This window comes from Penicillium taxi (assembly GCF_028828555.1).
Source record: "Penicillium taxi strain IBT 34144 chromosome Unknown utg000004l_segment0_segment0, whole genome shotgun sequence".
In the NCBI taxonomy this organism is placed as follows: domain Eukaryota; kingdom Fungi; phylum Ascomycota; class Eurotiomycetes; order Eurotiales; family Aspergillaceae; genus Penicillium; species Penicillium taxi.
The window spans coordinates 5,575,296-5,589,717 of NW_026643206.1; the positions used below are offsets into that span (position 1 = coordinate 5,575,296).

The 14,422-nt window shown below is 48.5% G+C and overlaps 4 protein-coding genes across 4 annotated transcripts; 2 read left to right on the forward strand and 2 right to left on the reverse strand.

Moving 5' to 3' along the window:
* Nucleotides 1-39: 39 nt before the first annotated feature.
* N7495_006962 (uncharacterized protein) lies at nt 40-682 on the reverse strand (the record flags this gene model as incomplete). Its single annotated transcript, XM_057209613.1, has 3 exons — nt 40-146; nt 228-341; nt 418-682. The coding sequence occupies 3 exons, from the start codon at nt 680-682 to the stop codon at nt 40-42; spliced, it is 486 nt and encodes a 161-aa protein (XP_057063387.1).
* Nucleotides 683-2,043: 1,361 nt separating this feature from the next.
* N7495_006963 (DNA-dependent ATPase RAD26) lies at nt 2,044-5,566 on the reverse strand (the record flags this gene model as incomplete). Its single annotated transcript, XM_057209614.1, has 3 exons — nt 2,044-5,257; nt 5,314-5,387; nt 5,444-5,566. The coding sequence occupies 3 exons, from the start codon at nt 5,564-5,566 to the stop codon at nt 2,044-2,046; spliced, it is 3,411 nt and encodes a 1,136-aa protein (XP_057063388.1).
* Nucleotides 5,567-7,386: 1,820 nt separating this feature from the next.
* Nucleotides 7,387-10,465, forward strand: N7495_006964 (putative protein kinase Yak1; the record flags this gene model as incomplete). The annotated part of the gene is made up of 8 exons (XM_057209615.1): nt 7,387-7,930; nt 7,987-8,267; nt 8,327-8,526; nt 8,583-8,742; nt 8,800-9,074; nt 9,124-9,243; nt 9,300-9,658; nt 9,732-10,465. 8 exons carry the CDS (start codon nt 7,387-7,389, stop codon nt 10,463-10,465), a joined length of 2,673 nt encoding a protein of 890 aa, XP_057063389.1.
* Nucleotides 10,466-11,455: 990 nt separating this feature from the next.
* nip1 (translation initiation factor eIF3 core subunit c) lies at nt 11,456-14,178 on the forward strand (the record flags this gene model as incomplete). Its single annotated transcript, XM_057209616.1, has 2 exons — nt 11,456-11,786; nt 11,906-14,178. The coding sequence occupies 2 exons, from the start codon at nt 11,456-11,458 to the stop codon at nt 14,176-14,178; spliced, it is 2,604 nt and encodes an 867-aa protein (XP_057063390.1).
* Nucleotides 14,179-14,422: the final 244 nt, after the last annotated feature.

Below are 14,422 nucleotides of genomic sequence, written 5' to 3' on the forward strand. Positions count from 1 at the left end.
GTAGTTCCATAGGCCATATATACAGTCGCCAATATGTGTTCAAGTAGAAAACTCGTAGTCCGCCTTAAGCTTAATATCATAGCATCCATCAGGTGTGCCGCTACCTACAGCAGCGTTGACGTAATAAAGACCCTTGTCGCTACAAGCTGTAGCACAAAGACAATCAGCTGTTGTACATTCCCAAGCATTGATGCTTGCAGCAATTAGTGGTCCAAAGTTGTACTTACCAAGCCAGCCACTAAAATTTGTGCTCGAATCCTGCAGAATACCGCCCTTGCTGAGAGAGAACCCTGTGCTGCCAGACTTGGGACTGACACTGACCTCAACGCCAGACTTGATCTCTAAAAAAAGAGAAATGAATTAGAAATGGGTCGGAGCTCCACTCCGAGAGTCGCTATGTAGAAGCTGAAAACTTACGCTTTCCAGGGATCAAAGCAAGTTCCCACGGGGCGTTGTTCTCCGCTTTGTATCGCACTGTTCCATTGTTCATGATAAAGACACCGGCAATACTTTCCTCGCTGGTGAGAATTGCTTGACTGTTTAGTGGGCCGGTGCTCTGGGTTGATAAGTAGAGGCCATTGTATGTGCTGTTAGAGGCACCGGAGCTGATGAGGTGGAAGTATCGATGGGCGGGGCTGGCAGCTGCAGCTGTGGCCAGAAGAGCAAGAGAAAAGAACTTCATTTTGAGTATCAGGACTGGATATATGTAGATGATGGAATATCAGTCAAGATGAGGAAGATTTTGATTTGAACAGCAGTGGATGACGGGGGGTGACGAGTATTTATGAATTGAATGGAACAGGGATCCGGTTTGCAGTCACTGTGGAGAAGTGTCAGTAGTACGAAAGGCTGATGATGAAGATCAAAATGTAAAGAAACTTGGAACTTTGGCTAGAATAGAAGCTTATAACTTGTGGAGCTGGGTTGCATTGCTTTGTTCCAGTTCTACATATGATCAAAGGATAAATAGCCTTGCTGGGCTGAATATCTGCATGTCTTAGTGGCTGCAGCACGACTCGATATGAACTGATTGGGGCCGGGCTACATTGCCGACTAAAATGGAAGGTGAGTGTTTGCGAAACAATCAGGAGTTGAACGGGCGAGCTTTCTCTGACGTTGGATGTGGATGTGGAGAGGAAGAGACCAATGATATGCCAAAATTCAATGTATTAGGTCTCCACTATGACAAAGTAAAGTAACTTGAACATAAAAGGAGAATAAGGATATTCAAAGTAGGTCCAGTTGGAAATATTGGTGGAAGCTCAGTATATATTATGTTTTATCAACTACATCTTTGTATTATGCGCCTAGTACTTGATGACGTGAAATTTTAATCTAACCCTGAATGGACACATCAAGCCCCTGACGGCAGAATCCTTTAATACACATCTGTAACTCTTGGCCCCTGACTAATTTTGCACAGTACTAAGTACTAAAGATGGACAGGAAAATAAATAACCCGGTCCGAGCCATTGAATGGAGTACAAAGTACCGAGTACCTATCAACCCCGATCTCTTGTTATATTTGGCGGCGATATGGCCGAATATGAAATTGAGAGAAAGAGCAGACTTGGACCATAGTCATTGCAAGCTGGATTATGAAGGGCAGACGGAGGACTTTCTACCATCATCAAAACTTCAAGCACAACCAAATATCCCGAGCATAAATCGCTCTCAAGCTTATGATTTGCTCAAGCTTATTTTTGTAACGACGATCACGAATGAGATGCCTAAATAACCTTCAACTAATATCTGAAAGTGATACCAAGCCAAAACGGGTAGCTAAGTAATTACTTAGTTATCAATGGCCTCAGCTTCATCGAAATCTGTGGATTTTTATTACTGATATTCTCGATGGTTTAGCTGAAGTCAAAGAGTGCATCTCTAATTGTTAAACCACGGGGCGTAAGGGGGTTACTAAAAGGCCTACAAGAAGTTGGATATGATTTTGGGGTTTACCCACCTGGGGCAACCCTTCTCATATTTTTTCGTCATATAGTCGTGACTCCCGACACCTATATTACACCGTCACCTCCCCTCCGCCTACTCGCGACGGCGGTGAATTTGCTGGAGGACAGGCTTCTCTTTCTCTCTGCGCGCAACCATCTCGGCGATGGGGTCCCGTTTCTTGGGAGCTACCTCCTTCTCTACGGCATTCTTCTTGGTAGGGTCATTTTCTTTCACAGGACCCTTCTCCTTCGAAGAATCTACCTTTGCCTTGCGGGGCACAACTTTCTTGATGGTAGTCTCGTATTTTGGTTTCAAGGCCCATGTACGGTTGTGTCGGAAGTCTTCGCCGAGAACTGCGACTTCTGCCAAAGCGTCCTTGAAGATGGCCATTCGGTTCACGTCCTGGGTGTATGGCCTCATGCTTTGAGAGATCATGTCACTGCGGACGGGACCCTTGTGGGTCCGGAGGAAACGGATAATCATCTCTTTGAAATCCTTAAAGCCTTTGGGCATGCGGCGCGGCAGCGCACCCACGGCTTCGCCGGTGTCGGAAGTGGTGCCGCGACCACCCACACCGTACCTGCCAGTCCAGGTCGGTAGACCGATCGGAACCTTTTTAGCTTCGACCTGTGCCAGCTGGAGGTGTACAGCACCCTGCTCGGCAATCCGGGATGCTTGTCGTTCCATGAACTCGTTTTGAGCCTGATTGCGAACACCGCCGGAGCGGGCAAAGATACCCTTCAGCAGGCGATCTTCTTCGGTCTTGGCAGCAGTCTCCTTGCTGGTCATTCGCTCACTTATGTTCTCGAAATGAACGACTCCGGAGATATCCCCATTTGAGTTTCGGCTTGGCTTGACCTCACTCTTGAATGACTTTCCGACGGGGACGGCATGATTGCGCGTTACCTGGTCATCCACCTCATCATCCAGAGTAAAGACGTTATGCATGTCTTTTAAGTTGAAGTCCTGTTGGTATTGAGGGTCCTTGGTGATTTTATGACCGAGGAACTGCTTCCATATCTGTCGATGATAAATTTTGTCCTCAATGGTGCCCTTCAACAACAGACGGTATACGTGAACATCTCGGGTCTGACCCAGTCTCCAAGCACGGTCCCGAGCTTGGATATCATTAGCCGGGTTCCAGTCAGGGTCATAAAGGATTACCCGATCAGCACTGGTCAGGTTCAAACCGATGCCACCCACTCGGGTGGTCATCAAGAAGACGTCAATGTTGGGAGATTCATTGAACTCATCAACCATTCCCTGACGGTGCTTAATAGGAGTTTGCCCACTCATCTGTAGATGAGTGATGCCATTAAGTTGTAGGAGGAACTTCTCCAAGATGTCAAGCATTTGCCTTGTCTGGCAAAATACTAGGGTCTTATGTCCGTCCTTCTTCCACATTTGCAAGAGACCTTGAAGGACTTGCATTTTGACAGACAATTCCATCTTTCCATAGTCAATCGCGCCACGTCTATTGTTGAAATCCGCCAGATCGGGATGGTTGCAGATCTTGCGAAGTAGATCCATGCATTGCAGATAGTTAGTGCTTCCCTTGGTCATGGATCGAAGGTCGAAGGATTCCAAGCAGCGCTTGTAGGCCGCTCGCTGAGTGCCAGTCAGCTTGCAGAAGACAATCTGTTCTGACTTCTTGGGAAGATCTTTTGCGACATCGGTTTTGTACCGAGTGAGAAGCAGGGGTTCAATAGCCGCCTTCAAGGTCTCGGCGCACTTGGTTGCAACCTGCACCTCCAAATTGCTCGCTATGGAATACCCACCCAGGCGGATAGGAATATCAAAGTGACTCTTGAAGCTCTCCAGGTTTCCAAGACGCATGGGAGCGACAAAATCAAAGAGCGACCACAAGTCAATGAGACTGTTCTGGATGGGAGTTCCAGACAGGATTATGCGATGCGGGGTTCGAAGCTCTTTGCAGATCATCGTGATGTTCGCATTTGGGTTGCGAATCTTGTGGCCTTCGTCAAGAATAACAGAGCCCCATTCAACGTCGGTCAGCATATCGGCATAAGTTTGCAGACCCGCATAAGTCGTTATGAGTATGTGACCGTCGTCGCAGACACGGTCCGCGATCCTCTCTGCAGCTTGCAGGACGGCTTCCGAGCGAGTTTGAACGGCGGGCTTTTCCAAACCATCCTCACGCTGGTTCTCCTTGGTCAAGTTCAGCATGCCACTACCAGTGGAGTGCAGGATTGAAACCCGGAATGGCGGCCACCACATGTGAATGTGAGAAACCCATTGAAACATCACAGTTGCGGGGCAGACAATGAGGGTTGGCTTGTCAAATTTGTTGGAATGATGAAGTGCGGCGAGGTAAGCAATAGCTTGCACAGTTTTTCCTAATCCCATCTCATCTCCGACGATGCCACCGACGCATTTCTGATGAAGCTCCCAAAGCCACTGGACGCCAGTTCGTTGCCATGGGAAAAGAAGTTGGGCGATGTCACCAGGGACGAAAATACCGTTGTTTAGATCTAAGTCATCGAACTTGGGATGAGGCTTGTTCCACTCATCTATCTTGATGTCGTCCACGTAATCGGGGCGATTCAGGGCTCGGGCCTCTCTGCGCTTGGCAGTCCACTTTGCTAGACGGGCCTGATAGACCGATTCCTTGCCATCGTCCATGCTGCTCATATCGACCAACTCCACTTTACCCTTGCCTAGCTTGCGCTTGCGACTTGATTTCGGCTCAGGATCAGGTGTGAAATCGCTATCGCCTTCAGAATTGCTATCGCCTTCGGAATTAATATAGCTGTCAGAAGGGTCCACATCTGGGGAGCCAAGAAACTGGGGTTCGGCCTGCTCTGAGATCGAGGCGCGTTTCTCAACCTTTTGACGTTTGTTGATGCTAGCTCCGGTGCTTTCATTGCCGAGGTCGAAATCGAGAGTTGGGCGGACTAGGATTCGCTGTGAAGCTTGCTCCTTGACCTTCTCGAGCTCTTGCAATTCCAGGTGCTCATCTTCGGCGGCGACAAGGACATAGTGAAGGGGCGCAGCAAGATCATCCTGCTCCACATCAGGCACTTTGTCGAACGGGGTAATATGGCCAATGCGCAACAGATAGTCTCGACGGGACTCATTAGGAAGCCGGCCTGAACTAGGAGCCGACACAGGTTCTTGCTGGACCTCTCGATGCTGCTCGATGCGGTTCTTAATGTCGCTGACATCAGTCTCCAGGCCAACCTTGGAGATTTTGAGTCTGTTCAGTTCGACGTCCAATCGACGGGCCGTTGGGCCAGTAGATTTATCCAAGCGTCTCTGAATATCATCAATCTTGGTTTGGAGCTTGCTATAATGAAGAATGAGTAAACTATGATCTGATCAAGGGGATAATGGAAAACTTACGTCAGACTCGCCAAAGCTTTTTCGAGGCGCTTGTTCTCATTTTCGGCTGCTTTTTCAACCACCAAACGTTTTGCCTGGAATATAGCATGAGCAAAATGTCAAAGTATGGCCTAAATAAGTATAAACTAACCTCTCTGCTGATGTCTCGTTCGAGATCGGACTGGTCACGCACGTCGACATCTAGGGCTTCTAGGGGGTTGATTTCAGCAACTGCCAGCAGTTGCTGAATTAGGGATTCGGTTTTATTATTCATAGTGAATAAGAAACTAAACCAGATTGAAGAAGATTGAAATGGAGAAAGGAGGAAAGGAAGGGAAAGCAGAGCAGAAGCCCTTTTAAGTAGGTTATGGGGGCAAGCTAGATCGAAACATTACGGGTTTAGTTAAAAAGAAAGTGGAAGTGGAAGTGTTCCGCAATAGAATAAGACTGGGAGTAAACTGGAAGTACGGTAGAAGAGGTGTTGTTGGAAATGGAAGGAGCGAGAAGTTCATACTAACAGATTTCTTATCAGCTGATTTCTTATCGCGTCAATTTCCCCACGGAGCCTCCAAGTCACATGATACTGACTCATTGTGGCGTTGTTTGTACTGTTTGCAGTATCCACAACCGCCCATCTTCAGTTTCCGAGTACAAGGTGAATTTTTATACATAATATAATATTTCATAAAATATGATCATAGCGATTTCTCATTAGTTAGATTACGGATTGATATTCACCATACTCGGTAAGTATCACAAGAAAGAAGTTCAATTAACCCTGATTAGGAAGTGCTGGTCATGTGACTTCCAAGGCATTCCATTTACGAAAGTACTCGAGTACGTACTCGAGGTCTTACCGAGCTACATGGAAGAAGCAGGCTCTTACACAGAATTTTTACAAGTTGAATACTGTCAGTCTACTGAGAAGTATTTCTAACTTATAGTCGGATAAATCTCATCTTCACTTCACTTTCATCTCCTCCATTTCACGTGACCCGTCTAGAACTACTTCAAAAAAATAGTGAAAACCTTGGAAGGTATCTCGTCTCACAATATTTGAGCTCAACGTTGAAGGATTCTGAATTTCTGAAACAAGATTCTCAAGAGTCAAGACTGAAGATAAATACCATCCTATTATTTATGATGTAGGAAGCAGGAGGTTTTTACGTTGATTAACTATAACTCTCAAATCTACTGACTAATCTCAGGTAGATCTAGAACCACGGACTCTTCCCAGGTTCTATATTTCATTAAAAGAAGTTACGAAATCAAGAAAATGGGATATTTGAATTTGTAACATTATAGTACTTACGTATTATTTTCAGTGCTTAACTGTATTATGAAGAGAGAATATAACCAGGGGCAAATTAGGCCGATGACTTGCTTAAGTGGCAGTTGGGTATGCAATGACGACGATATTGGGAGCCAACAGTCGAATAAAGTGCCTAGGTGGTGAGATCACTAATCTCGATATACTCGAGCACTGGCTGTGTAGTACATGTACTAAGTAAAGTACGGAGTACCTAGTAGTAAATAAGTAAACAAGTAAATAAGTAGAAGTGTAAATAATAGAGCAGTTTGAAGGGATGATTAAGTGATCATGTTACCTTCCAGACTTCATGACGATCTTCTCCACTACCAGCACCAAGTTGAAAACAAACTGGTCTTGACTCTTTCTTCATTTGCCATACTATTAAAATAGTAACCCTGAGCAACATTCAAACATTGCGCAGGATCTGTTCCCGATATTTCTCTCTCCCGCGTTCCCCCAGATTTTTTGTGGTCTAACCAGCCCCAGTCTTAAATCTTGACCCTTCGGAAACCATACTCTTTACCCGCCCCCCCTTCCCCTCCTCGGAATTGTTCCCACTTCTTTAGATGATGAACTACTACACAATTCTGACCAACTCATCGTTTTGACTCCTCCCAATCGCTTGCAGTGTTACCTTACCTGCGCGCTTCTCGCGTGTATTGTCCCCTCTTACCTCCCACTGTTGGGCACTCCCCGATCGCATTGCGTCTGCACTGTAGACGAACGGTGACGGAGCTCAATTCTTACACTTCCCTTCCCCATCCAAGTCTTTTTCTTGGACGATGGATCCCGGATGGCAGCCATATCAGGATCCCCTGATAGGTCGCCCTGCGCAATACACTGGGTTGACCTCTCATCCTCCAGCCAAGTACAGTCAGCCACAGCAGTCACAGCCCCCAGTCGGATACACGTATGAAACCTTTCAAACCCCAAACACCAACTCTAAGCCTCCTTCAACCGGTCCACATTCCAAGCCTGTGTCGATGGCTTCGTCTCCGACCGGTGCTCCACGTAACCGGGATTATATTGCCGATATCGATACCAACATGGAGGACGCAGACCCCTTCAACCGTGCCAAGTATCTCGCGAGACCAAATAATGCCAATCGCCCTTCTTCACAATTCCTCTCCCAGGCCGAGGAATCGTCAGCTGCTCGCAGGTATTCGCCGAAGAATGTTTTGTCGCCGCCGATGTCATACCCTACAAGCCCCGGGAAATCTCAAGGTTCATATGGCTTTCCTTCCTCTGCATCAGGTCAGGTGCGACGATCGCCAGTCCGAACTGCAGAGTATTCATCACCGCCCCAAGGCTTTCAAACACCACCATGTAAGTGCTTCCAGTCACCATGGTAACCTGTACCTTCTTCCTAACTATCGCGGCAGCGAATCGTGCTCCACGACTTCCGCCTCTCCAGTCAACCGATCTCAGTTCCGATCAATTCTACCCACCCTCCGCATCTTCACAAATGAGTGGATTTGGGTCCGGGACGCGATCCCCACGCTCTGGCTCATTACCATCACAGGCCCCGTCATTGCCGCCACAAGTTCCGGGCCGCGGTCCGGTTCCCAAGTTTCAGAAGATTAAGTCTGTGCAGGAGCTCCAACCTCGAGTGCATACTCAGCCCGCATATCGACGCGCGAACCCCGAGGGTGGCTTTATCAGCGTAAGTCTCATCTCATCTATCCATATCGGCTAACACTAACACTTCCAAACCTGTCGCAGCCCCTTAATGCCTTGACGAGTCATCTTCCAGCCACTTATCGCATTTGCAATCCCAACTTTCACTACGAATCCTCTAGAAATCCCCGACGCGTGTTGACCAAGCCAAGCAAGGGCGTGAAAAACGACGGATATGATAACGAGGATAGTGATTACATTCTCTACGTCAACGACATCCTCGGTAGTGAGGAGGCTGGTCACAAGTATGTCCTTAGTCTATGCTTCCCTGTTACTTTCTTATCTAACTTTGATCTTCCAGGAATCGATACCTCATCCTCGACGTATTGGGTCAGGGTACATTTGGCCAGGTAGTGAAATGTCAGAGCTTGAAAACCCAGGAGGTTGTAGCAGTCAAAGTCATCAAGAACAAAACTGCCTACTTCAACCAGAGCATGATGGAAGTCTCGGTGTTAGATCTGGTAGGTTTCTGACGCATTGACACTGTTCGCAGATTGATTGACCTTCACACCATACAGCTCAACAGCAAATACGATAAAAATGACGACCACCACCTCCTCCGTTTGAAAGATACATTTATTCACCGGCAGCATCTATGTCTCGCATTTGAACTCCTCAGTGTCAATCTCTATGAGCTCATCAAGCAAAATCAGTTCCGGGGACTGAGTACCACTCTCGTCCGGGTCTTTGCGCAACAGCTTCTGAACGCTCTAAGCCTCTTGAACAAGGCACATTTGATCCATTGCGATCTGAAGCCAGAAAACATCCTTTTGAAAAAGTCGGTGTCGCATTTGTATCTCCCCGATCACTTTCCCCACTGACATTTTGATTTCCGATCTTAGTCTCGAAAGCCCCATCATCAAGGTCATTGATTTCGGGTCTGCTTGCGATGAGCGCCAAACCGTCTACACATATATCCAATCACGCTTCTACCGCTCACCAGAAGTGTTGCTCGGCTTGCCGTACGTTCCATACTTCGCACTCCCTTGTTTTGCCTTATTTCTAACATCATTCTAAGATACTCATCTGCTATTGATATGTGGTCTCTTGGCTGTATCGTGGTCGAGCTCTTCCTGGGGCTTCCTCTTTTCCCAGGATCCTCCGAATACAACCAAGTCACTCGCATTGTCGAGATGTTGGGTCTACCTCAAACGTGGATGTTGGAGATGGGCAAACAGTCTGGTGAGTTCTTTGAGAAAACACAAGACGAGTTTGGACGGAAGACATATCGTCTCAAGAGCTTGGAGCAGTTCTCGCGAGAGCATAACACCAAGGAACAGCCCAGCAAGAAGTATTTCTCTGCCTCCACCCTGGAGGAAATAATCCGGAGCTACCCCATGCCAAGGAAGAACATGAAGCAAGCAGAGATTGAACGAGGTAAGATTAAATCCCTTTTTTCTTTCTTTTTTCGAAATGGTCATGTCCTCTCAGCTGACAAAATATCACTCAGAATTGAATAATCGAGTCGCATTCATCGACTTCGTGCGCGGCCTCTTGGCTATCAACCCTCTCGAGCGATGGTCCCCACAGCAAGCTAAGCTGCACCCGTTCATTACACAACAGAAATTCACTGGCCCATTTGTGCCTCCTATGAACCTGAAGTACTCGACTATCAACAAGACCGTTGCACCAGGCGTTCAGCAACAACAGCAAGCAGAGGCTGCTAGTAAGCATAGGGCTGCACAAGCGGCACATGCGCAATCAACCTATTACCAGTTCCAGCAGCCGCCGCCTCCCATGTATAACGGAATGTACCAGCAAGGCGTACCGCCCCCACCTTATCCCATTCAGCCACCAGGGTATGGCCACCAGATGAATGTGTCTCCCAGTCAAGCGGCCCAACAACAATATGCTCCGCAACAGAGTCTCTATGCTCAAGCTACAACAAGAGCAGGACGCCAACGTGCGTCTACGATGGACCCTCAAGGAGGCGGTATTCCAACCACCATCCAGCGTGTGGCTAGTCACCTGGACCCAAATGCACCCATTCGGTTGCAGCCTAGTCCAGCATACTATCCTCCTCCTCCCGATGGCTATGTTGACCCCAACAATGCCAATCAACGGCGACGTGGAAGCCGTAATGGTGGCAACGGCAATGGCAACCAGCGCAACCGCGATTTCATCCGCACTCTCGAGGACGGTGCAATGAGTGAGGGATACATTGGTCAGAATCAGTGGCAATGAGAAGTCATTGGGCGCACACATGCCTAATTTCTTACACATATACTGCTTGTCACTTCTTATCCCACCCAGTTAAGCTCATAGACCCCTTCTCTCTCTGAGGGTCCTTTCTTTTCATTCATTTCCGTGCCTATTTGATAGCTGGAATTTATTTGACCTGCTGCGCCACCTCTCGACTTAAACCGCTACTATAGATATGCCGCTCCATGTGGGCTGTTTTATGTCGTTCTGAGTCATGAAGTTTGATTTGGAATATGCAAGTTTTGAAAAACAGGCCGGAAGGTCATCTGAAATGGATAACATGAATCCAAGTGGGCCTGGGGCTTTGAGATGGCGAGGCCTACTTCGACATATACTTTATCCTCGATATCCCTTATCCCTCAGTGAGTAACGGAAATCAAAGGGCCAAACGTGCTTTTCCCGTTGGAGATATACTTTACCCTTCTTTCTTCTGCTTTATCATTGCTATTCTGTGATTCCGAATGTCTTTCTGCGAATGATCTTATGAGTCGTCGCTCGGTACTTGCGACTGCGATGACTTGATATCTTATTTATTTTTCTTTCGGCATAGCCTGGAGTATGAAAGAACTATTTGATTCCTTTCAATGTATTTTCTGCTTGTCTCTGTAAGTTTGAACATACTAAAGGTGGCTATTTGACCTTTGCAATGGGTTGTTTTCTTTCTCCTTTGATTCGGCAGTCTGATGCTCTATAAACCAGTAGTATGATATTTTCTAGTTATTGAATAAGTCACGATTCAAGACTGGAAATCAAAGCGTAATAAGCAATTGCCATGTAATTAAATATTTAAATAAATAGTATGTTGGTTTTCTTTGTAGATCGTTTCCATATTGCGCTAGTCCATATCGGGTATAGTCAACCCCTCGCTTAAATTTCGTGTGTGGCTCTCTCACCCATCAACTCCATTCACCATTCGACGGATCTGCTTTTACTGCCCTCGTGCACCGGATTTCTCGCCTTTGATCCGCAACGATGTCAGCACCGCAGTCACGATTCTTCTATGGAGGTAGCGACAGCGACTCCAGCTCCTCGGACGAGGGAGAGGATGTCTACGACCACTCCGATAACAGCGATTCCGAAGAGTCTAGCGACGATGACCAATCCGTGTCCGGGTCCGACTCGGATTCCGATGATGACATCGCCAACCAGTTCTTGAAAGGATCTGACAGCGAAGAAAGCGAAGATGAGGACAAAGTGACAATTGTCAAGAGTGCCAAGGACAAGCGATTGGACGGTCTGGAAAACACCATCCGTCTCATCGAAAATGCGCAGAAGATTGGCGACTGGGCTGTCATTTCTACTGGTGAGTCTACTCTCCGACATGGATATATGGACATGGCCAAAAAGAGTGCATGACAGGGGGAGATGGAGGGGTTGAACTCGAAGAAAGCGGAACCGGCAACTAACAACAGCCTATTACAGAGTTCGACAGCTTGAACCGCCAAATCATCAAGATTACCCAGTCTGGCCCAACCCCTAAGCTCTATGTCAAGGCCGTCGCTGACCTCGAGGACTTTGTCAACGAGGCCGTCTCCAAACAAAAGGCCTCGAACAAGAAGATGAACGCCAGCAACCAAAAGGGATTCAATGCAGTTAAACAGCGCATCAAGAAGAACAACAAGGACTACGCCACTCAGATTGAGAAGTACCGCGCGGCCAAGGAAGAATTCATGAAGAGTGAGGAGGAGGTCGAGAAGCCCGCAGCTCCCGCTCCCAAGCCCACTAAGGTCGAGAAGATCGAGAACTTTTCTCAGGCTCTCGCTGCAGGTGCTGACGACGATGGATTTGCGACCGTTGGACGTGGTGGCAAGGCCCTGCAGTACACCCCTGAGAGCATTCTCAAGCATCTGCGTTCTATTGTTGAGTCGCGTGGAAAGAAGAACACCGACCGTTTGGAGCAAATTCGGACCATGGAGAAGCTTCTCGAGGTCGCCCAGTCTCCCTACCAACGTATTCGTATCTTCATGACCGTCATTTCCACTCGTTTCGACCTTACCGCCTCTTCTTCCGCCAACTACATGGGCGCCGACCAATGGAAGCAAGCCAACCAGGAATTCGGTAACCTTTTGTCCGTTCTTGAGGAAAACCGCAACTTCATCATCAGCGAGGGTGCTGATGAGTGGGAGGATGATGAGAAGCAACCCACAGTCGCCGCTGGGGAGACCTTCTATATTCCCGGCAGTATTGTCTCATACATTGAGCGCCTGGATGATGAACTTACCCGCTCCCTGCAGCAAATCGATCCCCACACTGCTGAGTACATCGAGCGTTTGAGCGATGAGCAACAGCTTTACAACAACATTACCCGCACTCAGCTTTACGCCGAGAGCCTCAACACTGGCGACAAGAACGATAGTCGTCAGGACAGTGTCAACCGCGTGGTCATCCGTCGGTTGGAGCACGTCTACTTCAAGCCCTCTCAGGTGGTCGCCATTCTGGAGGACGCCACATGGAAGGCTCTTCCTGAGCAGCTTGAGTCTGCTATCACTCCCCGCGCTAAAGCTAGTGATGTGTCTGCCCTCATCCAGACCGTCTGCAACTACCTATTTGAGAACAGCGATGGTATCATCCGCGCCCGCTCTTTGCTCTGCCAGATCTACTTCCTTGCTCTGCATGACCAATACTACCGTTCTCGCGACTTGATGCTCATGTCGCACCTCTCCGAGAATATCTCCAACTTCGACGTTAGCACCCAGATCCTCTTCAACCGCACCCTTGTTCAGATCGGTCTTTGCGCTTTCCGTGCTGGCCTCATCTACGAAGCTCAGACCACCCTTGGTGATATCTGCGGCAGCGGCCGCCAAAAGGAGTTGCTCGCCCAGGGCATCATCCTCCAGCGGTACTCCACTGTTACTCCCGAGCAAGAGCGCCTGGAGCGCCAGCGCCAGCTGCCATTCCACATGCACATCAACCTTGAGCTTCTCGAGTGTATCTACTTGACCTCCAGCATGTTCCTCGAGGTCCCCCTCATGGCCCAGACCTCTTCCGCCCCCGAGATGCGCCGCCGTATGATTTCCAAGACCTTCCGCCGCATGCTCGACTACAACGAGCGCCAGGTGTTCACCGGTCCCCCCGAGAACACCCGTGACGGTGTCATTATGAGTGCTAAATTCCTGGCCGCAGGAGACTGGAAGAAGGCCGCTGAGATGCTGGCCTCCATCAAGATCTGGGACCTGATGCCCCAGCCCGAGCAGATCAAGGAGATGCTTTCCCAGCAGGCCCAGGAGGAGGGCCTGCGCACCTACCTCTTCACCTACGCGCCCTTCTACGACAGTCTCTCCATCTCCTCGCTGGCCGACATGTTCGAGCTGCCAATCAAGAAGATCTCCGCCATTATCAGTCGCATGATTTCCCATGAGGAACTTGGCGCCGCCCTGGACCAGGTCAACGACTCCATCGTCTTCCGCAAGGGCGTCGAGCTCTCCCGCTTGCAGTCCCAGATCGTCACCTTGGCCGACAAGTCCATGGGTCTGCTCGAGTCTAATGAGAAGACCCTCGAGCAGCGCACCCAAGGAATGGCCAACGCTTTCCAGCGCGAGTCAGGCCCTGGTGCCCGTGGAGGACGTGGCGGCCGCGGCGGTCGTGGAGCCCACCAAGGCCGTGGTGGTGCACGATTCCCCGGTGGCCAGGAGGGCCGGAGACCCGGTGGTCAGCAGTTTGGCGGTGGTGCATTGGGTGGTGCCATCAAGGCTTAAATTTAAAATGGTTTCTGATGTAATGGCATGCCTTTTTTTTTTCTCTTATTTCTCATCTCACATCTTTTTCTTCTCCCCCTTGTCACGCTTTTTATAGTTCTTTCTCACGCCGTTTTCCTAACGCGAGTGAAATCCCTCGTGTCAGTCTGATGACATAAAATGAAATGAATAAATGGTTAGAAAGTATTGCTTGTGTTTTTGTAGGAATTGTTTCTTGGCATAATCCTTTTAGGTGTGTAGCTTT